The sequence below is a fragment of the Martes martes genome (genome assembly GCF_963455335.1).
Source record: "Martes martes genome assembly, chromosome: 16".
NCBI classification, from domain to species: Eukaryota; Metazoa; Chordata; class Mammalia; order Carnivora; family Mustelidae; genus Martes; species Martes martes.
This window is the reverse complement of record NC_137904.1, coordinates 641,668-668,712: the sequence shown is the minus strand read 5'-3', so window position 1 is coordinate 668,712 and position 27,045 is coordinate 641,668. Positions and strand designations below refer to the sequence as shown.

Genomic DNA, 27,045 nt, shown 5'->3' with positions numbered 1-27,045 from the left:
AGACCCTTCTTCTACTGGGGGGCCCTCCCTCTATGGGGGAGCCTTCCTCTATGGGGGGCACTTCTCCTCTATGGAGGGACACTTCCTCTGCAGGGGGACCCTCCAGCCTCCCACCCAAGGACGCACTCTGGTTGCGACTTACTTCTCTGGGCTCGAGGGCACCTGCTGCGGAGTAGAAACCCCGACCTCCCCTCCGCGCAGCGTCTGTGTCGGCCAGACAACCTCGAGGAACCAGACCCCACACTGGGAACGTCTCAGGACACATACCAGCCAGGAGCGTCTTCGCCCCTGAAGGCCACCTTGCTTCCTCGGGAAACGTCTCCTTCGCTACGAGGGGTTTCCTCTCGCTCTTGGGCGAAGGACTCTGCCATCTCTCTAAGGCCCCGTGGCCACCAACAGGAAACTTGCTCCGAATTTCTGTGGAACTTTTCTTCTTTTTCGGTGACAGTTTCTTTTCCAGGAGGGATTCCAAAGCCTACAACGAGATAGTCCGTCACCGTCTTAGATGACCTCATTGAAGCCTCACTGCTGATCACAAACCCGAAAATCGGGCACCTGGAGACACGTGTCGCTAGCACGGCCGTGTGTCTAGTGGCCAAAGGCTGTCGTTTAACTGGGAAACGCCATTAGTGAGGACGTCCACACCATTGATTAAAGAATCGTTTGTGTTCTCTTACATGAACCAACAGCACGAAGCTAAAGAACGGGACGTCTGAAGGCTCCGCATCCCCATGTCAGAAACTAACCACGGTCCGCAGAGCTCCACCTGCATGCTTTTTAGAGGTCTTAATTCTCAATCAAAATCCCACCCACTCAAACGGCACTTTCAGTGGGCAAAGGAACCGCGTGTAACATACATTGTCATAAACCACGCAGCATGCCCAGGGCCTTGGCCCCCAGCCCCGCACGGCCCCCGTTCCCGCAGGACGCAGCCCTCGCTCATCAGCGGGCAGCGATGGCCTGGCTTCCAGCGGGTCCGTGCAGACCGAGATTTACTCCGGGGACGGGGAGGCATGAGGACAGCAAGCCCTGGCGGCTGCAGCCCATCAACGGGACCGAGTCCCTGGCATTACTGACAGACAGACGTGTATGAGAAGCATCACGCTCAGGTGCTCCTGCTCGGACTCTGGGGACAGGCTCAATAAGCCCTGGAGCTCTTCCAGGGCCATGAGGATGTGCCCACGCCCCACGCCATCTGTGACAGGCAAGCGCCCAGAGCACCAGGTGCCCCGCCACACTGTCGTGGTGGGGTCTGCGCCCGATGACATTCCTAGGCTGTGTCCTCCAGGCACTGGTGCCCCCTGCACCCGCCCTCCACACACCGCACCAGTGATGGTCAAAGCAGAGGGGCCACAGGGGCCGCCGAGCGCTGGTCAGTGCCCAGAAGGCTCCCTCTGGCGCACCTGTGCTCCCGTGTCCCACCAACAGGAAGGTGGCCTTTCGACCGCAGACGGATGGGGGTGGAGCTAACTCCGGAGAGGGAGTCGCGGGGACAGCGTGCGAGGAAAGTGGCGGTGGCGCCTCTCGGACCTTCATGTGTGGCGCGCTGGTAAGAAAGCCCGCGCGGCTGCCGGCACCGCAGCAGGGCCAGGACGGCACAGAGGAGGGCACCCTGTTCTTGCTGGCTCTGTCCTGACTAGTACCTGCCGGGGGACGGCCAGACATCTCCAGCCATCACACCAGACTGGAGGCTGTGCTCCCTTAGGGCTTCAAGCACCTCTTCTTCCCAGAAGTCCGCCGGGACTGCACTCTGGCACTCCCACGCAAGCACTAAGTGAAGAGTGCTTTACTGCTCCCCTCTGCTGTGCTAACAGGCTCCTTCTTGAGTGGCTCGCTCAGGGGGCGGAACGTTCTGCTGAGTCAGCAGACCCGGGTAAGAGCCGACGCGGGGTCTACACCCAAGCTGCCCGTTCTCAAACGAGTGAGATACAACATTACAGACCCGACTCCGAAAGTGAAGAAAGGAAAACAAAGGACGTCCTGCATCCTCTGCGAAGCTGGAGTCCCTAGGTGGCAGCTTCGTCCTGTTTTCCCTTCCATCCCAGCCAAACCAGGCCACAGGAGGCATCGCCTCCCTGCTCAGAGACACAGCATTCGGGGCAAAACCCGGAGCCCACTCCGTACCTCAATCTGTCGCAGGATGTCCGCAACCACATCGGGGACGGAGGGGTCGGCGTGCAGCTTGGCGGAGCAGAGTGAGAGCTGGCGGATGAGGCCGCCCAGCTCCCGACAGCGCGCAGGAACCGGGTGCTCCCCGCGGTCCGTAAGCTGCGTCACCAACACCTGTAAGGCCCGGATGGCTCCTCGGTGGGCAGCCGCCAGCCGCGACATGGCCCATGACTGGTGATAAAGGACAGAGGGGGAGACGGTGAGGCCTCACAACTTCTCCACGGCGGTTCCACCCGCACCAGCACTTGTGTCCTGTCTTCTTTCCAGACAACCTCGTACCCTGACACTTGTTCACAGTAAGGTGATTACGAAGTTGAGAGGTTTTCTCCGACAAAGAGCTTTTACCTTTCTATCTTTTTTTTTTTAAGATTTTTATTTATTTATTTGACAGACACAGAGAGAGTGAGCATAAGCTGGGGGAAGGGCAGAGGGAGAAGCAGACTTCCGGCTGAGCAGAGAGCCCGATGTGGGACTCGATCCCAGAACCCTGGGACCAGGACCCCAGTGGAAGGCAGGAGCTCCCCCAACTCTCACACCAGCAGCAACAGAATCTATTTTCAGAGTCTGCGCCCTGGAGGGCCACCCCATATGCAGGATATGTACGCGGCTCATGCCCCCCCAGACACGTCTCTGTAAGAGCCGCACACCTGTTAGTGCGGAGAACCCACGAGCACAGGCCCCCCCAGACGCTGGAAATGCAACTTATCGACAAGCAGTACTCATGGTGGCAGAACCGCGCCAGCACCTTCTTCGTGTGTCTGGTCTTATGTGGGCTCAGATTATCCAACTCTTCCTGGATCTCCTTCACCTGTTCCGTAAAGGGGGAAAGTGAAGGCTTCAGACCGGTCCGCTGACCTGTCTTGCTCAAATATAACCACTATTTAATTCAAGTCACTTGGAATGAGACAAGGCCCTCCACTCGTGACCCAAAACATAGTCCCCGGCTTCCAGTTCGAGATGGTGAACAGAGCACAGTGTTCCCCTCCCATCCTTGGTCTCAGTGTCACGGGAACGTCCCACGAGGGAGCGAAGGTGGGGGTGGCTCTCGGAAGGGGGGAGGCCACGCTGGGGCACGGGCTGCACCATGTCCAGAGAGCCCTGACAGGGTCAGGTGCGTGTTTCGGAACGATCACAGGGGCAGCCTTGTGGACAAGCCCAGGACAATACGGAATAAAGTCTAACTCAGGTAATTTCCTTCAAATGAAAACATTCGGCTTTCGGTTCAAGCAATAAAGCCAACATGGGACTTAAGTGACAGGAAAGGAGTCAAAGGCGAGTTCGTGAGGAAGGCACCACAGTCAGCAGACTTGTAGAAGCAATCTATCGCCGCGTAAGCAACGTGAGCGTCTGTTCATGAGCCACGAAACGAGACCCTCGGCACACCTCCGCCCGTCGCCAGGTGAGGAGACAGCCACGTGACCCGCAGTACTCGGCGTCCGGCCCCACATGGACAGGAGGCAGGTGTGCAAGTGATGAGGCCCCGTCCCTCTAAGCCCGGGGTGCCAGCCAGGCCCCGAGCCACTGTCCACCAGACTCTGCCCAGAAACAGGCGCTGTACCAGCACCGCTTTCTGGAGGACTCACATAGGTTTGCAAGAACCTATGACCCCAAGAAACCAGAAACCACCTTGAAGGATGTCACCCCGCACCCGCCGTACACAGATGCGCGTGACGGCAGACGACAGAAGAGGGACCGCGGGGCCACACGTTCAGGAAACCGAGCGTCCACAGCGCAGCAGAAGTCACACAGGACGCTGAGCTTGTGACGCTGCGACGGGGCAGGGCACGCTATGCACGGGCCCCCCAGGCTGGCGGCCGCTCTCCGGCTCCCCTACCTGCTGCTGCAGGACATACAGCATCCGGGCCGAGCTCACGGCCTGCTCCTGCCTCCGGACGCGGGCGCGCCGCTCCTCATCGGGGTCCAAAGCCGCTTCCGTCCTGTCTGAAAACAGCGTTTCCCCAAAAGTGGATTACACGCTACATATGGAAATGCACGAAAATGTCCACTATTCCGAGACATCATTAAGTTGAAGAGCTCTAGTTCTACTAAAAAACAAAACAAAACAAAAAAACCAATGGGGCCCCCACCACAAATTCTCCACCAGGCAAGAAGGGAGGAAGGAGCGGGCCAGAGCGGGACTCGGTGGGAAAAGCCACGAGGACCTCCAGCCGAGCTCCCGCCGCGTGGCGTCCGGGAACCAGACCCCCAGGGGACAGCCTCGGCCACTGCCAAGCGCCGCCCACCACTCTGAAGTTCTTTCTACTGAGCCCAAACCGGTGATGCTTTCTATTTTTTTCAGAAACCCTTTACTGCCTGATTTACTGTTTGGCAAGATTTCTCTGATACTTTCTTATTTTGAACCTGAAAGAGAAATCCTTTCTTAATGCGTTAAGATTGCTCAAACGTCCGAAGCCCTGCATGTCTGTCAGGGAGACCCTCACACATGGTTCGCAGAACGCGCACTTGGAGAAGCTGTTTCTGGGGGACTCAGAGCTGCACAAGCGCCCATCGCCGAGGCAGTGGTTTTCCAATACGTTTATCCCGAAAAGGGGCTGATGCAAAATTCCAGGATACAAGTCAGGAAAAGCCGTGTTTTATTAGTGCAAGTGTATTTTATAAATACAAATATTTAACGTTTATTAATTAAGAAGCCAAACTAGGGGGGTAAAAAAGAAAAAAAATGAAAAAAGCCAAATGATGAAATGATCTTTTTTGAAAAAAGCAACACACTGAGATCAGGAGTTGTGGGTATAGACACCGTGTCATGGAGCGACAAGCCAGACCTGCGTCTCACGTCGGCCATGCACCGTGGAGAGATGCGGGCGCCGCATGTGTGCATGAATGTCACAGACGCTGGCTCTGACGGGGCTCCGAGCTGCCGCCTTGCAGGCGGTTCTCAGACAGCCGGTCCATGGACCCGCCCCTGGGGAGCACCCCTGGGCACGTCGGGGCCCCCAGAGGGTAGTCCGCAGAGGGGCCGCAGCAAACTGTGCCCAGCCCACGACAACTAAGCACAGAAATATACAGCGTGCACAACGGGTTTTTACAGCTACTTGCCACTATGGTGACACTTCTGCTACAGTTCAGAAGGTATGGGTTTGGGACAAACTGAAATTTTAAACTAAAAAATAAACAAACGGGGGGTGCCTGGGCAGATGGGCTGGTTTCGCCTCCGATTCCTGATTCTGGCTACAGTCAAGCTCTTCACGGTCCCAGGACTGAGCCCCGTGCTCAGCCAGAAGTCTGCTTGCCACTCTCTCGCCCTCTGCCCCTTCTCTGCCCTCACATGTGCACACGTGCTCTCTCTAAAATAAAGTCTTGAAAGACAGAATAAAATAAATGAGAAATCACCCAAGCCAGTCCTGCCCCAGAGAGTTTGAGGAGCTCTCTGGAAAGGTCCCGGGTCAGGCCACGTCATCACAGTGGGGGTCCCCGTGGCTCCGTCCCCGGACAGCACAACTTCCAGCACAGGAGGCCCCGGGATGACCTGGCGGCCCACACCGAGGAACGATGTCAGACACGAGCGGCGACACTCCCGTCACCGCCCACGACATCGCAGGACACACGCGACCAGGAAGACAGGGGACAAAGGTCCTTCTCAGCCAGCCGTGCTGTTTCAGACCTTGTGAACGCTGCAGCAACCCCCTCGCCCCCTCAGCCGGCCGCTCGGAAGCACGGACACAAGCCCAGTCTCCCCCGGGCCGCCACACCCTCGCCTGCGTCCTGCGGTCGTGCTGTTGGGCCACAGCTATCTCGGGAAGGCAGCATAAACTCCTCGTGGCACCTGCATGTGTCTGCAGAGGGTCCCCACAGACCCGGGGGGGTCCTAGCAGTGGTCCCCAGGGTTGCTCAGCGCCCCCGCTCCTTGCAGCTGGGAAGCTGGGCTCCTCTCTCCAGCCTAACCCAAACCCGCCACCAGGAGGTGGGGAAACACCGGGGAGAGCGCGCTGAGCAACTGTGGGGAGCGGTGTGGAGAACCACGCACCCACCCTCGTGCTTGGAGGTCAGATGCCCCCCACGCCCTCGGTCCCCGTCCTGGCTGCAGGCCCATCCAAACACTACCACCGTGCAAACGGCTTTATCTAAGCATGCACACGCGATGCTTGTTTCTGGACAAGTTAAAGATAATTCTCCAGACAGCAGAACACGGCAGGAGGGTCTGCGTTCGGGAGCCGTCAGACCCGAGGTTGACAGCAGGTGCCCGACCGCGAGGCGTCACCAGCCGATGGGCAGCCTGCAGGACGGGGCGGTGTCGGGCACCTCTGCCTGACGGGGGCCAGGGCAGGGCCAACTCCCAGGGGGACAGACTCCGGTCAGACCCATGGGCCACCTGCCTTGTGGGCCCTGCTCGCCGCAGGGGGTGGACTAACCCAGACGAGCGTGCTGGGCCGTCCCGCGCCCGGAGAGTCCAGCTGCTCTCACCTTTCTTCGTGACCTCTTCCATCTTGTGGATGCAAGCGCTCAGCTCCCTCTGGAGCCGCTGCACGTCGAGCAGCTGCTGCTGGCCGCCGGGCTTGGGGCGGGGCTCCAGGCCCGGGTCGTGGGTGGGGGGCGAGTGGGGCACGGCCGGGTGGGACAGGGCCGGACGAGGTGCGTACAGGTACACCTTGGCACCCGCGCAGGACGTTCCCTCCGTGGACGGCTGGTGGACGCAAGGACACACGTCCCGGCTCCCCTGTTCCTTCCTCTGCATGCTGGGCTCGGGGACCTTGTGCGGACGAGAGAGCCGGGGCTCCCTCCCGAGCCGGGGCCGCCCGACGCGCTCCTCCAGCTGCCTGCGCTTCACGTCCCTCTTGGCCAGGTGCACAGCGTAGCTGAGCCGCTCCTCGGAGATGACGGAGAACGAGGCCGAGCCGCTCCCATCGCCGCCGCCGCGCCAGCCCGCATCCTCACGGCCGTACGACTCGCGGTACGAGTGCTTCAGCTTCTCGATCCGGATGGCGTGCGGGCAGGAGTAGCGCACGGCCAGGGTGCCGGTGTGCTCGGACGCGCTCCTGCTGAACTGCAGCTGGTTCTTTAAACAAAACAGACGAGCACAAGAGCCTGTGAGGAAAGCACGTCCCACACGCTGTGCATCTGAGGCCCCGTTTCCGACTCCCCCGCGCGACCCTTGGCGCTAAAACGCACTCTCCTGCGGGGACCGGGGCAGCCACCCTCAGATACCCCTGACCTCATCACATGCCTGCGGTCCCACCCCGCCCCCTCCCAGCAGCACATGGGCTGCTGCTCCGAAAGGCAACCTGCAGAGCTTCACACAGTGGCCCGTGGGCCCCCCCCAGTCCCCCCCCACCGCTACCAACCCCATATGGTCTCAAAAGGTCAGGCTCTGGCAAAGACAACACAGGCGGCATGAGCTCTGCAGACACGGCCCCCGATAACCCCACCACACAGGAGCCGCCATCAGACAAGGCCACGCACCTGCTGGCTCCACCACGACCTTGACCCCGCACCCGAGGGCATCCCACCCCCCAAGGTCCACATACCCCTTCCCACGCAGGCCTCAGGCTTTGTCCTTTTAACTACAACAGGTACAAGTTTTGTTTGGTTTTTCCCTTAAGAAGCAGAGGCGTGTTTCCAAAGGCTAACATTCATTTTCCGTGGCGGCTTTTTCCAAAATCCCACAAATGGCCCTTAACCTTCTTAAGCACTTAGATGGTTCCAGGTTTCCACTAACAGAAATATGACTTAAAATAATATCTCCACGCATTCAGCTGTTTTCTCATTTTTTTTAAGTTTTGTTTTGTTTCAACTACTTGACAGACAAAGATCACAAGTAGGCAGAGAGGCAGGCAGAGAGAGAGAGAGAGGAGGAAGCAGGCTCCCTGTCAAGCAAGGAGCTGGATGCGGGGCTTGATCCCAGGACCCTGAGATCATGACCTGAGCCGAAGGCAGAGGCTTAACCCACTGAGCCCCCCAGGCCCCCCTTTTTCTCCTCATTTTAAAGAATTTCTTTGGGATGGTGTACCCGTTCCAGGATTACAAGTCAAGGACAAGGAGCGAGTTTATGACTGCAGGCCCCACGGCAGGTCAGCAGCCCAAGTCCCTGCCTCCACTGCGAGCCCTTTGCCCCGTGGACGGCCTCCCGAGCCTCGTAATAAAGGGTGTTTGTGTGTCACATGACGAAGGGTCCATTTAAAATGAACCCGCTGTGGTCAGACCTCAGGAAAGTATTTCAGACACAACTTTAAGGCCTCCCTGGAGATTCTGAGAGAAGAAACAAAGGGTCATCGTCTAAAGGGCGTGGACTGACGGACAGCCCGTGAGAGGTACAGCCTTGTCTGGACAAAGTCTAACCTACAGAAGTAAAAATAACCAGAATGCCTTGGGGGGTGGGTAAGAGCCCAAGCTCGTGTGTGCCAATGGGTGCATGTGTACATGAGTGCACATGTGTACATGGATGTGTGTGTACGTAAGTGCTTATGTGTGCATGGGTGTGTGTGTATGTGTGAGCGCATGAGTGCACATGGGTGTGTGTGTACATGTGAGCATGTGTCCCATGGGTGCGTGTGTACGTGACTGCACGTTTGCACATGTACGTGTGTACATGTTAGCGCATGTCTTCACATGGGTGTGTTGTGTGAGTGCATGTGTACACATGGGTGCGTGTGTACAGAGTGCATGTGTGTACATGGGTGCATGTGTATGTGTGAGTGCATGTGTGCACTGGGGTGCGTGTGTATATGAGTGCTCACGTGTGCATAGCTTATGTGTACATGTGAGCGCATGTGTGCTCATGGGTGCATGGGTGCATGCATGGGTGCCCATGGGTGCGTGTGTACATGAGTGCACGTGTGAGCATGTATGAGCGCATGTGTGCATGTGTACGTGAGTGCTCATGTGGCATGGGTGTGTGTGTATGTGTGAGTACATGAGTGCACATGTGTGTCCTTTGGTGCATGTGTACATGATTGCACTGTGCCCATGGGTGCATGTATACATGAGTACACGTGTGCACATGTGAGCGCATGTGTGCCCATGGGTGCATGTGTACATGAGTGCTCGTGTGTGCATGTACGTATGAGCGCATGTGTACCCATGCATGCCTGTGTACGTGGGAGCACACGAGTGTATATACGTGTAAGCACACGTGTGTACAGAAAGAGACACAGGGGAGACGGAGGGGAAATGTAATAGGAGGGCTGACACTTGGGGAGTCTGCGAGAAGCGTACCCAGGAATTCCGTGTACCACTGCTGTAACTTGTCAATCTCATACTACATTAACATTCTTTCTCAATTTTCTTGGTAAACTACAATGAGACATTCCTTCACACCCAGCACAAGGGCCCTAATTTAAAAAAACAACCCAGGCTGGCAAAGACAGGAGCAACTGGGGCACTCGGTCATCGTCAGTAGGGACGGGAGACGGCACAGCCCCAGGAAGAAGGTCTGCTGGTTTGTTAAACTAAACACAAGCCGTCCCACGTCCCGGCGACTTCACTCCCCGGTATGTGCCTAAGACGTGAAAACACCTTTACAAACAGAGCCGCACCGGGAAGCCCCCAGCCGCTGCATCTGCAGGAACCCAACCAGCAGCCAGAGAACAAAAGGCCGCAGCTCCTACCGGGGACGCCGCTCGGTGGTCCAGAGCGGCCACACCGGCAGAGCTCCAGACGCCACGCCCAAAGTGGCCTGACACGCGAGATCCCGTGGCACAGGATTCCATTCCCAGGAAGGCCTGGAACAGGCAGAAGCCACCTACAGTGGAAAGAATCCCAATGCTAGTGGCCACGGGAGGGCAGGAAGAGGCGGAGGAGAACTCTCTGGGGAAACGGCAGAGACCCTGCCTGACAGAGGAACGCGCGACACCTCATATGCACTCGTCAAAACTCAGCAAATATGACAACATGCGTACGTTCTGATGTATTCGTTTCAGATATGAAGTTTGCATCAAAAGAAAAAGCTGAAATTCTCAGAACAAGCTCCAAGAACAAATTCTAGCGTGTGATGCGCACCGAGGCACGCCGGGTGCCCGTGTCTGCACCCGACTCTCACGTGTACTAGAGCAGGACGGGCTGATGGACCGGACTCTGGAGGGCAGACAAGGTCAGACACACAATGAAACAAACACAACGAAATCATCCCGCAACTTGGGCGTTCGCTGCAGACTTCAGCACTGTTGTGGGAAGATTTTCATACGTTCGGTGTTGGGGGAAAACACTTTTTGGGGACAACTGGGTGAAGGGGAGGGAAAACGGGTTATTAGATCGTATCAGGGAATGGTTTTTGGTCCATTTTGTTAGGTGTGATATTGGTTAGGCAGGAAAGTTCACTTTTAGGCGTATTCTAAAACACTGAGTATTCCAGAACATCTAGAAAGGAAGCGCCGTGACACCTGCAGCGCCTCCGGAGCGGGTCTGCAAGCATCCGAGAGAACACACAACCACTGAACCCCGAAGGTGGTTTCAACGGCATTCACCGCCCTTTTCTTCCCACTTTTGTTCAAAATGTTTCACGACAGAAATCCGAAGACAGCAAGGGAAGGGAACTACCTGGGCCTGAAGGGTCCTGCGGTCGCTGCTCCCGTGGAGGTGGATGCAGGCTGCCAGGTGAGCCCCGGCGGCGGCCGGCCCGCCCGGACCCATCTGCTCAGAGCGCGCGGGGCGCTGCCGAGACCCCAGCCGCCGGCGGGCCCCGCTCTCCCCCGGTCATCGCCTACAACGAGAGAAAGTCGCTTCAGAGCCGCGGCACTCCCACACGGGCCAGAGGAGGCCGACGCGGCGCCGTGCCCGTGCAACGACACTCCGGAGACACCCGCAGCGGCCTCACGTGTGGCAGCGAGGGCTCCGGGACCGGCACCAAAGCGTCTTCCCTTTGGGAATCTTCCTTTCTGAGAGAACACGGGGCACAGTGTTCTAACGACTTGCTGCTGGGCCGCTCCAGGTTTCAGATCTCAAGGGTCACCCGGAAGACCGGGGCTGCAGCACGGCGGGCGAGCACCCTCCCGCCGGGCGGCCTCACCCACTCGCGGTCGGCGCGGGAGCCCCGAGTGCTAGTCAGACAGCGCCGGCCCCGCCCGCCCGGGCAGCTCCCGGGACCGCGGAGGACTCGGAGGAAGCCTGCGGGGGGGTCTGCGGAGCGAGCTGGAGCCCCCCGCCCACAGCGGGCCGAGACAGGAAGGCGGTCTGGGAGCAGACGTGGGCTGAGCCCCCCACCCCACACCGCGGCACCCCCAGACACCGTGGCACCCCTGCGCTCAGCACGAGCTCGTCACCCTCTCGCCTCACCCTGTTATTTACCTACGCCGCGGGTCAGTCCCATCTTCCGGGCTAGACAAGGCTCCCGGAGGGAAGGGCCTGTCCTGCTCTCCTCTGGTATTTCCCACAACACTGTGCTCGGAGCGTGGCAGACACATGAACTCAACCCGTGTTGAATTAAGCTGATTTTCCACAAACTGACTAGTTTTCAATGTACTGGGGTATTTGTTCTGTCAAAGAACCCTATGGTAAATCAATAGGGAAATCCAGCTCTTAAGAAAAAACCCCTAATTTCAGCTCTTGAGTAGACCCGAGGTTTGCAGACAGGATTTGCTTCCAGAGAGACACCCCGGCAGGCACATCGGGGCAGCTGTTCAAGACCCCCTATTCCCAGAGCTGTGGAGTTGGGAGGGGCAGGAGAGCGAGCGACCCGCTGCTGGCTGACCCCACCACAGTTCGGGGGCTGCAGCCCAGAGTCACGTGGCCCGCAGAGGCGGGTGCGCCTGTCCGCAAGTCTGCCGAGGCCGGCCCCTTCCCACTCTCCGCTAGGAAACGCTAGGTGATGCCGAGTGACGCCACACACGCACATACACAAACACAAAGTCCAGGGACACCCACCCCCACACTGACCCCCTGTACAAAAGCCCGGGACACCCCTCTCGTCACAACCTGTTCCCTCTCCACCACTCCAGGAAACCTCCCGGTCTGTCACCCGACATCCCCTAGGACATCTCTACGAAGACTCTCGCCCCGATCCTGAGACACCCCGACAAGCTGTGTCTCGGTGCATAACCCAGGCCAGACCTCCCCCCACCTGTCCCCTCCCACAGAGCCCAGGACCCCCCCACTTGCTCCCTAACGTACTACCGGAAGGCCCCCCTCAACCGGTCCTCCCCCACAAGGTGCTCTCCCAGAGGGCTCCCCCTCCCCCTAGCTCCAGATGCTCCTCTGGCCTGGCCCCCCCACTCTGCTGCGGGTAAACCCTGAAACGGCTGACGCCTGTTTCCAGCCTTGAAACTAGGGGCGCCCCCACAGCGTCAGGCACCCCCACGGCAGTTCTGGTCCCGGACGCGGAGCACACGCTCTCGTGGTCGGCTTCTCCCCCACCAGGCCTCGGGCAGCCCCACGACCTGGTCCCGTAGCCATGGGTGTGAGACACCCCCGCCGCCTGGCTCCCCCTGGCCAGCTCCACATTCCGGCCTCCTGCCTCCCCCCCCGGAGCCCCCTCCACGGACTGTCTCCTCGGTGCTAGGAGGCCCGAGGCAGCCACAGCCGTTTCTTCTCCCACACACCCTGTCACCCACACCGCAGCAGGCGCGCGTCCCGTCACAGGAACCCCCGTAGCTGCGAGCACCCCCAAAGACACAGGCACCCGCACAGCCTCAGCAGCTGGTGCGCCGGGTCTCCTCCTCCACGGGCCCGAGACGCCACCGGAGCCGGTCGCCCCGTCGGCAGCTCCTACAGCCCTGGCAGCGGCGGGTGCGTCCGTCACCAGTGCCTGTGCCCACATACCTGAGAAGTCCCCAGAACAGGAATCAGCCGTCATCGGCCCACAGGCGCCCACAGCCACGGAAGGGCCAGCAGCCGGGGGCATCTCGGCAGCCCGTCTCCCTCCCAACAAGCCCGAGGGGCCGCCAGGGCCCAGACTTTCGCCCGTGGGCACGGGCATCCTGGCGGTGCCGGGCACCCCCATCCTTGTGGGAGCCCAGGCGTCCGCAGATCCTCCTGCTGTCTCCCTCTCCCGCCACAGGCCTGCAACACTTCTGGCAATGGACTCCTCCAGGACAGGCCTAGGTGTCCTGGGGGCCACGGGCACCCCCCCAGCTGTGGACACCTCTGCAGTCTGCCTCCTTCCCGGCAAGCCGGTCTCCATCCCCAGAGGATCAGACACCCCGGCAGCTGTGGGCACCTCGGCAGTCCCAGGCACCCTGGCACTCGGTCTCCTTCCCCCAAATCTCAGGACACCCCCGGGGCCTGTCTCCTCCCCGAGCCCAGGTGCTTCAGGAACCCCGACAGCCTGTCTCCTTCCCCACGACCGGAGGAGAGCCGCAGAGTCAGCGTCCTCTCGCACAGACCACAGCTGCTCGGGAGCCGCAGGGACCCCTGCTGCCACCGGCACTGCTGCACTCTGAACCCTTTCCCACAGGTTCAAGACCTCCCCGGAGCTGCCTTCCTGCCACGCGGGGCCAGACACCCACACCGCGGCAGGCACCCTGGCAGGCCCCCTTCCCGGCCCAGGCATACCCACCGCTGGGGCCACCCCAGCCGGGGCACACCTGTGCTTGGGCACAACCGCGGCCTCAGGCATCCCCGGCAGGTCAGGCCCCCCCACGGCCTGTCTCCTTCTGCACAGACAGTGGTCGTCTCCACAGCCGGCCTCCTGAGCCGCGGGACCAGGACCCCCTGAAGCTGCAGGCACCAGTGCCTCCTGCTCCCCCACGGCCGGCCTCCTCTCCCACAGGTTCACGACGTTCCCGGACCCCGTATCCTCCCCAACGATCCCGGGCACTGCGTCGGCCAAAGGCACCCCCAGAGCCTGCTGCCTCTCCCACAGGCCAGGGACACCTCCGTAGCTCTCCTGTTCTCCCAGGGTTCCTGGTGGTACCACCACAGCCTGCGACACCCCCACAGGCTGCTCGGTCCCCCAGAGACCCGGGACATTCCCAAAGCCTGTCTCCTTCCCCAGAGTCGGAGGTACCCCCATGCCCGGCCCTATACCCCACAGGCCTGGAGCACCCCCAGGGCCTACCTCCTGCTCATCACGGCCACTCACCTCTACGGTCTGTGCGGCTGCCCAGGGCGCCGGGTCATCTCCAGACCCGGTCTCTACCCACATGCCCTGTCCCCTTTCCCTGAATCCTGGGTCACCCTCACATCTGGTTTCCTCTTCCAAAGCACAAGGCACCCCAACAGGCTGTCCAACACCCCACATGTCAGGGACACCCCCAGAGCCCGTCCCCTCCACGGTCTGCCTCCTCTGCCACATGCCCAGGGCACCCCCAGAGGCTGCTTCCTCGTCCACGCCTCTGTGTGCCCCCACAGCATCAGGCATCCTCGCAGCCTGTCCCCTTCCCCACAGGCCCGGGGTGTCCCCACAGACCGCCTCTCGGGCCAGTGCCCCCGGCACCTGCGCCCGCTGCCCCCCGTCCCACAGATCCGGAGCAGCCCCACAGCCCACCACTCTCTGCACAGCCTCAGGCCACCCCACGGCTCCAGGCACCCCCAAAGCCTGTCCTCTCCTCAGCAGGTATGGGATAATCGCGGAACTTGTCCCCGGGGCCGCAGGCACACCCCCAGGAAGCAGGCCCATGGCCTGTCCCTGCCCACACGAGCCCGAGGCCATCCCACAAGCTGCCCCTAGCCCCCCAGCTGCAGATCCTCCTGGGGCCCCGGGGGCTGCCCTGGCCTGTGCTTTCACCCAGGGGCCTGTGAGGCCAGCCCCGCTCGTCTCCACCCAGGAAGCCCGGCCGGGGACACCCCTTTCGACGGGGCCCTCCCCCGCAGGCACCGGGTGGAGCTCCACCCTGCTTCCCTCCCCGTGGCCGGAGGCGGCCTTCATCGCCCGCACCTTCAGCCACAGCTCCAGGATGCTCTCGTGCCCCGCGGAGCCCGGGAGGCCTTTCCGCTCACAGCCCCGGGCGCTGTCGTCCAGCGCGACCTCCTCCTCCCCCCCGGCGCCGGTCACCCACACCGACCCGACGGGCCCCACCACCTGGGGCTCCCGCACGGCCCCGTCCACCCACACGGCCCCAGGGTCCCCCGCCGCCTCGGCCGGGCCCGCGGCGCCAGGGGTCCCGCCAGCCCCCGGCTCGTGGGCGCCCGCGGCCCGGGCCTCGGCTCTCCTCCCCCGCGGCCGCCGCCAGTCCCGCGGGCGGTCGGCGCTCACGCAGCGCGTCTCCCAGGCCGCGGGGGGCGGCCGGAGCCCGGCCCCCCGGCCTCGGGGTGTCCCCGCGGCGCCCCTCCTCCCCCACGGCCGCCCGCGCCCGCGCCGCAGCCGGCTGGGCCCCACGCAGCGGCCGGCCTCCCCGCTCATGGCTGCAGCCCGCGCGCGCCTCCCGCCCGCCGCCGAGGCCGCTGCGCACACGCACGCACGCGCTCGCGCTCCGGCCGCCGCGGCCCGACCCCCGCCCGGCCCCCCGGGAGCGCCCGCGGCCGCCGCAGGAGCGCGGGTGACGGGGACGGCCCGGCTCCGGCTCTCCCGGGCCCCGGTCCGCGGCCGCGGGCGCGGCTTCCCAGAACCCCCCCGGCCCCGGCCCGAGCCCACCTGGCCTGGGGCGCGGCGCGGCGACCGGCGGGGGACCCGCTAGGCCGCGCTTCCGGCCGCCCGCCCGGTCGCCATGGCAACGGCGCAGGGCGGCCTGGGAGCCGTTAGGGCGCCCGAGCCGCCAGGGGTCCCGGGGCTGCGCGGCGGCGGGCCGGGGCCGGCGCTCATGGGGCCGCGGCCGGGGCCGGGGCGGCTCGGGCGGAGGCTCGGCGGCCTGCGCAGGGCCGGCGCGGACGGCGCGGACAAGCGAGCGCGGACGGGCGGCGCCGACGACGCGGCGTGGCCGCCCGAGGCCCCCATCGCGCCGCGGAGCCCCGGGCCCCGCCCCGCCGCCGGCCCGGCCGGAAGCAGCCGCGCCGCGCCCCGCACGGGGCCCCGCCCCGAGACCGCGGCCGCGCCCCCCGAGCCCCCGGCCGGCCGAGCGATGGCGGCCCGCGAGGAGCTGAGCGTGCGCGGCTTCGAGGAGTTCCGCCGGGCCGTGGAGCGGCACCGCGACAAGACCATCTTCGCCTACTTCACCGGCTCCAAGGACGCGGGCGGGCAGAGCTGGTGCCCCGACTGCGTGCAGGGTGGGGCGGGCTCGCGGGCGGCGCCGGCCCCGGCGGGGGGCAGGGAAGCGGCGGACGAGGGGCCCCGGCGCGCCCCCGTGTCTCCGCCCGGAGCCCGCGCACCGCGCCAGGCCCCGAGCGCTCGCTCGCGCGGGGGAGCGGGGTTCCCGGAGCGGGGCTCGGGACCCGCCCGCCGCCCCCTGCAGCGGACGGGCTCCCGGTGCCGGCTGCCCCGGCGCGTCGGGGCTTATCTCAGGTCTTTTCTGTTTCCAGCTGAACCGGTCGTCCGAGAGGGGCTGAAGCACATGAGTGAGGGGTGCGTGTTCATCTACTGCCAGGTGGGAGAGAAACCCTAGTAAGTGCCGATTCCCTGTTCCCAGACGCGCGCTAGACGTGCACAGCTCAGGTGGGAAGGGCCTCGGGACAGAGGTTCTCGGTTCTCGGGGTAGTCGGGAAGTCCCGCCGTTAGGAATGATTCAATACAAATTCTGAGTACTTAGCCCGTGCCGATGATGCAATACGCCCGGCCGGGTTTTAGTCCAGAACCTAACTGTCTTTACCTTTATTTTATGTTGTACTCACGCTCTTAAGGAAAACTGTGCAGAGTCACAAAGTCAAAGTCCTCGAGGCTCCATAAATGTTTGCAACAAAAGCAACGAGTTCTAACAGACTAGACGCAGGAATGTATCGAATGTTAAGTGACCTGTGAGAAACCTGATCACTTCTTCTTTTCAAAATAGTTGGAAAGATCCAAATAATGACTTCAGAAAAAATCTGAAAGTGACGGCAGTGCCTACACTACTTAAATACGGAACAGTAAGTGTCTTTCATTGTGCTGGGGCCTCAGCTCACCCTCTTAGAAGAGATCTTGACATTCACATTGACATTGACATATCCCATTGGTGTTCCGAGTGCATGAAAAGTACACCACCTGGCTGTCCATCCCTATGGCCAACCCCAACAGTTAATAACGCACGTATCTAGGTAGTCGGTCTCTGTCATGGTTTCTGAAAGCCAGTCCGTTTTAAAACTCTCGAAGCACAGCTCACGAAAGCCGGTCAACACAGCATTCCTTACAACACCAGCAGTCGCTTTCCACTTAACCCAGAATTCTGGTCAAAAAGAAAGGGCACCTCCTCTAGGCTAGCCATGGCCCTGGGATCCTAAATTAAAGACTTGAGGGGAAGGGAATGGCACTGGACTTGCCGCCTCTCGTTGTAGTCTGCAGAGCCAAGTGATTCATCTTAAGGCAAACAGCTTAAGTATTTCCGAAGACCTGTTACGACTAGTTGATAGCTTCTGAATGGCATGGCTTCTCTGCTATAAGATTTGTGTCACTCACGGCAGAATGCCACTTGTCCTCCTAATACCATGTTTATAGCTGTGGCTTAAGATTAGACCATTCTTCTCTTACAGCCCCAAAAACTGGTGGAATCTGAGTGTCTTCAGGCCAACCTTGTGGAGATGTTGTTCTCCGAAGATTAAGATTTGATGATGGCAACTGTGTCTTGATGTCCTGATTTGCTCTAGTACGAAGGCAACTGCATACCTGCTTTGAATTCATGTTAGCAATAAAGAAATGATGATGTGAAACAAACTGGTTTCTGTCTAAATATAAAGTGCTATTAGGGGGGCGCCTGGGTGGCTCAGTGGGTTAAAGCCGCTGCCTTCGGCTCAGGTCATGATCCCAAGGTCCTGGGATCGAGCCCCGTATCGGGCTCTCTGCTCAGCAGGGAGCCTGCTTCCTCCCTTCTCTCTCTGCCTGCCTCTCTGCCTACTTGTGATCTGTCTGTTAAATAAATAAAAAATCTTTAAAAAAAAAAAAAGTGCTATTAGGGACACCTGGGTGGCTCAATTGTTAAGCTTCTGCCTTTGGCTCAGGTCATGATCTCAGGGTCCTGGGATCGAGCCCTGGATTGGGCTCCCTGCTCAGCAGGAAGCCTGCTTCTCCCTCTCCCACTCCCCCTACTTTTGTTCCCTCTCTCACTGTGTCTCTCTCTGTCAAATAAATAAACATAATCTTTAAAAAAAAAAATGCTTGCTTGTAGTATGTGGGAATCTTTAAGATACAGGTAAGCTAAGTCTGCAGCGCTGACAGTAATAGCACAAGGGCATGGATTATTAGAGGGGACAGAAGTATCTAAAAGCCCCTACCAGTGCAGAAAGCAAATTCCAAATCACAAAAGGAGTTCAGATCTTTTACCTTCAGTGCCACGAACTGACAAAGAGCGTTCTTCCTATAGCATCTTCTTTGGCTTTAGAATGTAGACGCTAGCGTAACCTGTGGAGGAGAGCAGAGCGCCTCTAACCCTGCCTCTGCCCCGCCGCAGGCAGTGCAGTTCACTGTCTGAACGTGCTTCCCACTCTGGATGAGGCCAGGGGTAGGGAGCGGTCAGAGCCTAGAGAACCTAGCGGTGGCAGGAGCTCCAGCCCAGGAGTCGGTGCCGCTGATCACCAGTTCCTAACTGTGTAACAGGAGGCAAGTTTCAAAACCAGTCTATACCTCAGTTTCCTCCTTTACGGACAAGGCTGGTTCTGTCATCGAGATGTGAATGGGATGACGCACGGATTGTAGCCCCTACCACGTAAATGTCAGCGGTGCTGGGTGACCGCACCTGGGTGAGGCTCCCTGTCTTTATTCCGGTCCAAGGTCAAGAGTCCAGTTAGACATTAACCATCCATCTTCCCCGCCGTCACTAGGTCAGTGACCTAGCCATGCCCGGTCCTTGAAGCCCCCCCTTGGCACAGCAAGCGGTTTCACAGATGAGTCCTCCTGCGGGTCCTGCTCTCCGGCCGAGGGAAATCACGGACTCCCCTGCACTCGTTCTGTAGGTGAGAGGGATGGGGCGGCTCACTGAGGGACAGAAGGTCGGAGCAGACGCACTTGCCCAGGCCCCACTGTACGTGAGGAACAGAGCTAGGCTTGGCGTTCGGGACATCTGGGGGCCCTCCCCGTGCCCCGCCCCTCACTGCAGCCTTCCAGTGGTCTAAAGCACCTGACGTGTGTCTTTATTCAGTTGGTTGAGCACTAATAAGAACTTACAAACCCGCAGGAAACCAAAATACAACTGTGCGACGGCAGTAGCCCGCGAACAACACAAAGGGAGCTGGAGGGAGGTAGCCAGAGGCAAGGGCCCTCCGCGGGTTCGGGTGCGCCGCGCCCCGCCGCGCCCCGCCCCGCCCCGCCCCGGGAGCCGGAGAGAGTCCTCCGCGGCTGCGCCTCACTTCCCCGTGGCGCTGTTCTGCTGCTGCTGCTCGGCCAGGGCCTGCTGCAGGCGCATGCGCTTCCGGGAGTAGTGCTGCCAGTGCAGGATCTGCTGCTCGTCGATGAACTTGGCGCACTGCGCGTTCACCAGCTCCTTGCGGAAGTGCTCGTACTGCAGCAGCTCCAACATGTGCAGACACTGGGGGTACCTGGGTTCAGGGCCACAAGCTAATCACCAACATGGCTCGGGTCAGAAACGCCCAGCGGCAATCCAGGCCCTCCCGCAGAAACGATGGGCCGCCCACCAGTTCTAGAACCCTGACTCGGCTCACTCCGGGGGTACGGGGTTCTGTGTGTCCTGCTTCTGCCGGTCACCCCAAGTCAGCGTGAAGCCATATTTTCAAACGTGAGAAAACTTAAGTTCACGAAGATTCAATACTGCCCAAGACCGCACAGGAACGGGTAAGCAGAGTCAAACTCTGGGGGCAAACTCTGCTATTCTAGTGGTGTCCAAGGTCAGGAACATGTACACTTTGGAACTTTAGTGATCATCTTTTTAATTGGTAACTACTGCTTTGCCATCAATAGTGACAAGGACAACTTCTATTCAAAATTGAGTCTGTTTTCCAAAGAACTATGCATGGATCCTGTGTTCTAGTCTTCCACAAGGACTTACTTCTCACATACTCTAAGACTGAGCAACCAACTCAGGAACTGCAGTGTAAGGAGAGCCAACTTTCCAACTATCAGAAAAGGAGTGACAAGGAATGGGGGAGGTTAGAATAGACCCTGTGTTAGGGAGCTACAATTGAAAACATCAGCATGAACCCCTGGCTTGTCGCACAGAGACAAAAAAACAGACAAGGATTAGAAAAGCAGACAGGGTACACACACACACACACACTCCTCTTCTTGGTTGTCTGTGCCAAAAAGGGCCTAGAAGCAATGACCGTGGTACCAATGAGCGCATTCTGTGCCCAGATCGTGGATTTTCAACAGCATTTTCCAGGATTTCTTGGGGGAAATGGCTGACTCCTGGGCTAATGCAGGGAAAGTATGAGATGAACCAGGAACATTATGTAGCACCAGAAAGTCAAGTGCTCAAAAAACTGTGGGGATACGTCCCAAGCACTCAGGAGCCAATCTGAGGGGCCAAATCTGGAATCATTAGAACAAGAAAACACCAAATTGTAATACAAAAAATAAAAATAAGAATCCAAGAATCCATGCTAATATAACTCTTTTAAACGAATAAATAAGGAATAAGAGAATGTTCCTTCGTTAAACCTAAATTACAACTAATAAGTGTAGAAGGAATGCTAGAAAATCACAGTAAAAATTGTTTCAGGCAAGTATCAACAGATGCTAAAATTAGTGGGTAAAAGTACAATATGCAACAAAGTATTTACGTAATCTCAAAGTATTTCCTCACAAGATACTTACTAAATACAAAAGAAAACTAGTAACTTGATGTGGAGAAACCTGGCATCCATCACCTCAACCAAGTGATCAAAATGAACATCACCAGTAGTAGGTCGGAGAGACGACGACTCCGACGGGATACACCAAGAAGCCTATAGCATCACTTCTGGGTCACAGTCACGGGGCAGGGGGGAGGGAAGGATCAAGAAACTCAGATTAAAGACTAAGAAGACATGAAGACACAACGTAGCACAGAGGCCTAGACTGCATACTGTCCCAGACACAGGATATTAATGAGCCACTGGACATAATCAAAATGAGGTCTGTACGCTAGATAATGTTCCCAGGAAGACATGAACCTTTACAATATCTGGGTGAAGAATATATACCTTCCTGTTTTCTAAGAGACATTATTTCAAATAGAAAAGACAAAATCCAAGTAAGTCAATTAAAAAACTTCTACAGAGAGCGCCCGGAGCCCAGACTGTGAAGCGGTACACAAATGGCTAAAGTGTGAAAACAGTTCCTAGGGCTGGGGACGCACTCCCTAAACGCAGGGTCTGACTTAGTAGGTCTGTGTGGGGCCTGAGCTCTGCATTTCCAAACAAGCCCGCCAGTGACAGCAACACTGCTGGCCTGAGGACCACACTGCGTAGCGGGGCCGGATCCCAATGCCGTAGCTCCGATGAAGGTGCACTGTTTAAACTCTGAAGACACAGCTGCCTGTGGCCGTGGCAACTTCTTCCCCTGAAATGCCGTGCTCACACCTAACCTGGCTCTTTCTTCCCTTTCCATGTGGGCACCGGGAGTTAAAAAGCCCTGGGCTTGAGGGGCGCCTGGGGGGCTGAGAAAATGCTCAGAGTATACTAAATGACAGAGTAGGAACTGGCAAATACTTGGACCAGCTACAATTACAGCATTAACCAACACGAGCAAAGAAATACAGAAGGAAATGAGACATAAACGGAGAACTCAGCGGCATGGCGAACTACTGAAGGGTTCAAGTGGGCATAAAATTCTCAGTGAGTCAGCAATATACAGCCTTGCCCCTTCCCCCCGCAAAAGAGAGTAACGAACTCAAGTTACACTTCTCGAAGGGTGATGCCCACATGCAGAAAAGAAAGGTATCAGCTCTAGCACATCCCGACCACTCTCAAGGTCTTGGCTGAACAGTGGAAGGCACAACTGCAAAACATCCACGGGGGGCACCGGAGAAGCGGCTGAAGGGAGCGGAGAAGAGCGGACAGAAGCAGCCCCCCACTGGCACGGGGCTGGGTCCTGCTGCAGCAGGTGTCTGCGCACCGCGGCCCCTCAGACCAGCCAGGCACCGACTTGGAGGCTCAAGGACCTGCAGTTTTTGGCTTTTCCAGGGTTCGGATCAGTGTAAGAGACCTCCCAGTCGTCCAGCGGCGGAGACTACCACACAAACTCTGTGCAGACTGTATGCCCGCGGGGTTAACCCGCAACATCTCCTGAATGTGCGTATTGGAAGGGCAGTTGCCTCCAGAGGGCACGGACTGGCTCAGGGTTAATTCAGGGACAAAACCGGAAACATGAGTTGAAGCTACGCAGGGATATGTTAAATCCCAAAATAAGGACAAACTTTCCAGCATCCGGCTAACTGCGGAATCGGCTGTCCCTGAATGGAGCAACAGGGGACAACTTGGTCCTGGCCAAAGTGCAGCCGGCCACCCCAGCAACACTGTGGGGGAGAGGTGAACTTGACCGTGCCCGAGGCTCCTTGTCCACAAACGGTCTCCAAGTCCACATACACACGACACCTAAGAAAGTCTTCTCTGGACTATTAGAGGAGCAAGTGACCAGTGATAAGGGACCAGAAAGGGTGCAAGGATCCTGCGGGCAGAAGGATGTGGGCTTTGTGAATCGGCGGACATGGATCAAAAAAGTAGTTTGAATAAAGGACAAGTTTGAATCATTTTCCTACCAAACATGGTTGTTTTAAAAAAAGAAAAAAGACAAGATGTTTCAGTATTGCTTCCTGAGCACCTACTTAATACACAGCAGAGCTGATAGTTCAAGGTTTAAACACGTACAGTGCTTGGCACCGAGGCGGCCTTAAAAAAAGACAGCAACTACAGACATCCTGGCTTGGTTTCGTTTTTTGGGTTTTCTGTTTACAAACTAAAGGTTTGTGGCAATCCTTCATCGAGCAAGTCTACAGGCACCATTTTTCCAACCACATTTGCTCACTTCATGTCTCTGTGTCACATTTGGATAATTCTCACATTTCAAACTTTTCATTATTGTATTCGTTATGGGGATCTGTGGTCATGACTCCCTAAAAACTCAGACTACGGTTAGCCTTTTTTAACAAGATATTTTAATTGAGGCATGTCCCCCTTTTTTGACTTAATACTATTGCACACTTAGTAGCCTGTGGAGTAGTGTTAACATCGCCTTTAAATGCACTGGAAAACCAAAACACTCATTTGGCTCACTTTGGTAAAATACTCCCTTTCCTGCAGTGGTCTGCAAGCAAACCCACTCTATCTGAGGTGTGCCTGTACTGAGAGTCAGGTAAGGCCACCTCCTCCAGAAAATCTTCCTTGTAAGCACCCCATGTCCTTTAATCTCCAGGCCCAGGCAATGCCCCTGCGTCTATAGATGGTGGGCTCCTTAGGGTCAGAAACCCGGAGAAACAAAGTAATTAACTGGCCTTTGTTTGTGTTTCAAACCAAGCAGCTACATTGTTGATGCTAAGCCTTGTACATGGTACCCCCAGCCCCATACACGGGGAAAGATAAAGTCACGGAACAGAGCCGGATGGCAGAGTCCTAGTCCAGGGAAAAAGACAGGACCCTGTTCTGCACCCAGTGGGAAGCCACTGAACGGCTCTAAGCAAGAAAGGGTCGTGTCCTAATTTACACTTTTCAAAGATCGCGTTGGCTTCTGTGTAGAAAACTGTTCTGCTTGGTTTGGCTTGGGAGAGGGAGGACCTAGGAGGACGGAAGGAGGAGAAGCAGAGACAACCGGGGAGTGGACGCCGCAGTAATCCAAGCTGGAGATGAGAACGTCCTGTATTAAGACGGAGGCAACTGAAACAAGTGGAGATTCAGAATGTATTTTTCCAATGTGAAACGAGAACACATGTGAGATAGCAATGTTCTGGAATACAACAAACTGTACACATATTAGGACTATAAAAAGCAAACTTACTTTAGATACTTGGCATATTCTGGTTCTTTCCAGTAAAGCAAGTACTTAAGATAATTAACAAAAGCTTTGTCTTTGAAGTAACCTCTTTGGGCCAGAACTGAAAGACATAAAAAAAAAAAGTCTGTAAAGCAAACCAACCCCGGACGACCGATGCGCCACCCCTACCGTAAAGCCTCTGCTCGGTAACCTCCCCACCGCCGACACACACCCAAGTCAAAGCACAAGCCCCAGTCTGTTCAGCGCGCACGCACGCGCACGCACGTGTACGCGTGGCCGTGACACCCCCCCCCCCCCGGACCGCGGGGACACGGAAACGGGCACCACAGGAGCCGCGATGCCTCCGCAGAGCGCACTCCAAGCCGCCGGTGGCACATGGGCTCAACCACTTACAGTTCAGGTAGTTGGGGTTGGCTAAGCACTGCACGAACTCCAGCTCCAGCTGAAAGCGCAGTCGGTTCCCGGCATCGTCTAGAGGAAGACAGCCCAGACCTGCCGGAGTCAGGGTCACGGTCTGTCCCCCTCACCCCGCAGTAAGAGCGGAGGAACGCTCAGGTGTGCTTCCGCAGGACTCCCCAGCGGGGACACAGGTGCCCCTGCCGGGCAGGGTATTCACCCCTGGGGGCCACTGCTCCCAGGCGAGGCTGGGGGAGTCGGGCGGGGGCGTCAGGAGGCCAGGTGAGGGGGGGGTGTCAGGAGGCTGGGGGCGTCCGGGTCGGGGGGTCAGGAGGGCGGGCGGGGGGGGGTCGGGAGGCTGCAGGAGCGGGGTCCGGGGGTTCAGGAGGCTGGGGCGAGGGTGGCTCGGGCCGGGAGCCGGGGATCCGAAGGGTTGGGAGGCTGGGGGAGTCGGGCTCGGGGGTCAGGAGGGCGGGGCGGGGGGGGGATCGGGAGGCTGGGGGAGTCGGGCCCGGGGGTCAGGAGGCCGGGGCGGGGGTGGCTCGGAGCCGGGGAGCCGGGGGGGTCTGGAGGGTCGGGAGGCTGGGGGAGTCGGGCCCGGGGGTCAGGAGGCCGGGGCGGGGGGGTCTGGAGGGTCGGGAGGCTGGGGGAGTCGGGCCGGAGGTCAGGGGGGCGGGGCGGGGGGGTCTGGAGGGTCGGGAGGCTGGGGGAGTCGGGCCGGAGGTCAGGGGGCGGGGCGGGGGGGTCCGGAGGGTCGGGAGGCTGGGGGAGTCGGGCCGGAGGTCAGGGGGGCGGGGCGGGGGGGTCCGGAGGGTTGGGAGGCTGGGGGAGTCGGGCCAGAGGTCAGGGGGGCGGGGCGGGGGGGTCTGGAGGGTCGGGAGGCTGGGGGAGTCGGGCCCGGGGGTCAGGAGGCCGGGGCGGGGGGGTCTGGAGGGTCGGGAGGCTGGGGGAGTCGGGCCCGGGGGTCAGGAGGCCGGGGCGGGGGGGTCGGGAGGGTCGGGAGGCTGGGGGAGTCGGGCCGGAGGTCAGGGGGGCGGGGCGGGGTGTCCGGAGGGTCGGGAGGCTGGGGGAGTCGGGCCGGAGGTCGGGGGGCGGGGCGGGGGGGTCTGGAGGGTCGGGAGGCTGGGGGAGTCGGGCCGGAGGTCAGGGGGGCGGGGCGGGGTGTCCGGAGGGTCGGGAGGCTGGGGGAGTCGGGCCCGGGGGTCAGGAGGCGGGGCGGGGGGGTCGGGAGGGTCGGGAGGCTGGGGGAGTCGGGCCGGAGGTCAGGGGGCGGGGCGGGGGGGTCGGGAGGGTCGGGAGGCTGGGGGAGTCGGGCCCGGGGGTCAGGAGGCGGGGCGGGGGCTCGGGGCCGGGTGGCCGCGGAGCCGAGGGTTCGGGAGGCCGGAACGGGTCGGCGTCTGGCGACGCCGCTGAGGTGAGGAGGCCGGAGCCGCGGACAGGAAGCCCGGCGAGCGGGACAAGGCGTCTGGCCCGGCGCAGCGGAGGCTGCGAGCGCTCCGGGCGCCACTTACCCGTCTCCATAGCGACGGCCGCGGCCATCGCGAGTGAGGCGCTAAGCCGCCGCCGGCCCCAACAGCGACCGCCCGGAAGTCCCGCAAGCCACGCCCCCTTCCTGTCGCGGGGCAGTGTGGGATGCGGGGCGGGGCGGGCCCGCGCAGGCCCCGCCCGCCAGCCCCGCAGGCACGCCCACCGGCCCGCGCAGGCGCCCAAGGGGCGAGAGGCGAAGCGGGCGTCCCCGAGGGCGGGAGAGGCGGGACCCCCGCGCGTGGAGCCGGGTCCGCGCTGCCGCAGCCCCGCGGTGCTTCCATCCTGGTGCCTGCGATGGCCGCACCCGGATGGCGCCGCGCCTCACCCCGGGGCTCCCCCGCGCGTCGGGAGCGCCTGCAGCGGGGACACGGCCCCCCGCTGTGTTGGGGGCGGCCCCCCGCCGCGCTCGGAGAGCCCGAGCCCCGCCCCGAGACGCCCCGACCTGGGCCCGGGCGCAGGTGCGCGAGGTCGGGACGCGGCTGGCACCGGCCACCCGCGGCCCCCGGGGCCGCCCCGCCACGGACCCCCAGAACCGCCCTCCGTGGGGGCCGGCGCGGGAGGCTCCGAGCCCCGGAGGCTGCAGCACCTGAGCTCACGGACGGGGAGGCTGCGGGCGGCTCCGACCCGGGAGACGGGGGCCCAGCGCCGCGGCGGCCGGCGGAGGGTGCGACCCCAGCGCCCAGAGGCCGCTAACCGGCTGACCGGCCGGCCGACGTCTCCGCCGAGCGCCCGCGCACCGCACCCGGCCCCGCGTTCACGGGCCAGCGGCGGGTGCGAGTGACACGTGGCGCCAGCGACACCCGGACGCGGAGCAACCTCGGAAGGCCTCGGCGGGACGGAGGACTCCGCTGGGGCTTGGGCTGCGGACCGGGCAGCCGGGGCCCCGAGCCCCCAGACTCAGTCCGCTGAAGGGCCCACGACGGCGCGGAAAGACGATTTCCGTTGTGCGGAGCCGCTGGGAGGGAAACGTGCGGGTCACGGGCGGGATTGAGACCAGGGGTTCTTTACGTGGAAGGGTCAGGGAAGGGCCTTGCCGACTCGCGGACCTTTGAGCTGAGGTTTTGTGTGGGTGAAGGGGCAGAGGGAGCAGCAGAGGGCGACAGTTGGGGGCAGGCTGGGGTGCTGGAGGAACAGAGAGGCCCCTG

The 27,045-nt window shown here is 60.2% G+C and overlaps 4 protein-coding genes across 9 annotated transcripts in view; 1 reads left to right on the top strand and 3 right to left on the bottom strand.

Moving 5' to 3' along the window:
- KIAA0753 overlaps window positions 1–15,736 on the bottom strand; it is a 45,394-nt gene extending 29,658 nt beyond the window's left edge. For 3 of the 5 annotated variants that reach the window (XR_013968122.1, XR_013968123.1, XM_080825958.1), the window contains exons 1-6: window positions 10,660–12,028; window positions 6,592–7,183; window positions 4,004–4,110; window positions 2,915–2,977; window positions 2,125–2,340; window positions 268–475 (exon numbers count right to left, since the gene is read on the bottom strand). Coding sequence is in view for 3 of the 5 variants with exons in the window: in XM_080825958.1 (XP_080682084.1) it covers window positions 268–475; window positions 2,125–2,340; window positions 2,915–2,977; window positions 4,004–4,110; window positions 6,592–7,183; window positions 10,660–10,752 (1,279 nt within the window). In the remaining 2 variants the exon portion in view is untranslated. Of the gene's footprint in view, window positions 1–267; window positions 476–2,124; window positions 2,341–2,914; window positions 2,978–4,003; window positions 4,111–6,591; window positions 7,184–10,659; window positions 12,029–15,628 lie in introns of those variants that run through there. The other 2 variants (XM_080825957.1, XM_080825956.1) reach the window with 2 other exon arrangements.
- On the bottom strand, window positions 12,245–15,397 carry LOC308356540 (uncharacterized protein; the record flags this gene model as incomplete). Its single annotated transcript, XM_080825598.1, has 1 exon — window positions 12,245–15,397. The coding sequence occupies one exon, from the start codon at window positions 15,395–15,397 to the stop codon at window positions 12,245–12,247; it is 3,153 nt and encodes a 1,050-aa protein (XP_080681724.1).
- A 235-nt stretch (window positions 15,737–15,971) lies between the features above and the next one.
- On the top strand, window positions 15,972–18,200 carry TXNDC17 (thioredoxin domain containing 17). The gene is made up of 4 exons (XM_080826951.1): window positions 15,972–16,197; window positions 16,450–16,531; window positions 16,917–16,992; window positions 17,593–18,200. The coding sequence occupies exons 1-4, from the start codon at window positions 16,053–16,055 to the stop codon at window positions 17,659–17,661; spliced, it is 372 nt and encodes a 123-aa protein (XP_080683077.1). The 5' UTR covers window positions 15,972–16,052; the 3' UTR covers window positions 17,662–18,200.
- Window positions 18,201–19,160: 960 nt separating this feature from the next.
- Window positions 19,161–25,976, bottom strand: MED31 (mediator complex subunit 31). Of its 2 annotated transcripts, none has more exons than XM_080826889.1 (4): window positions 25,885–25,961; window positions 24,371–24,469; window positions 23,981–24,077; window positions 19,161–19,590 (listed from the first exon to the last, which is right to left on the bottom strand). In XM_080826889.1, the coding sequence occupies exons 1-4, from the start codon at window positions 25,910–25,912 to the stop codon at window positions 19,398–19,400; spliced, it is 417 nt and encodes a 138-aa protein (XP_080683015.1). In that variant the 5' UTR covers window positions 25,913–25,961; the 3' UTR covers window positions 19,161–19,397. The 2 variants fall into 2 exon arrangements, with proteins under 2 accessions (XP_080683015.1, XP_080683016.1); XM_080826890.1 differs by having other exon boundaries at window positions 19,164–19,590; window positions 24,371–24,448; window positions 25,885–25,976.
- Window positions 25,977–27,045: the final 1,069 nt, after the last annotated feature.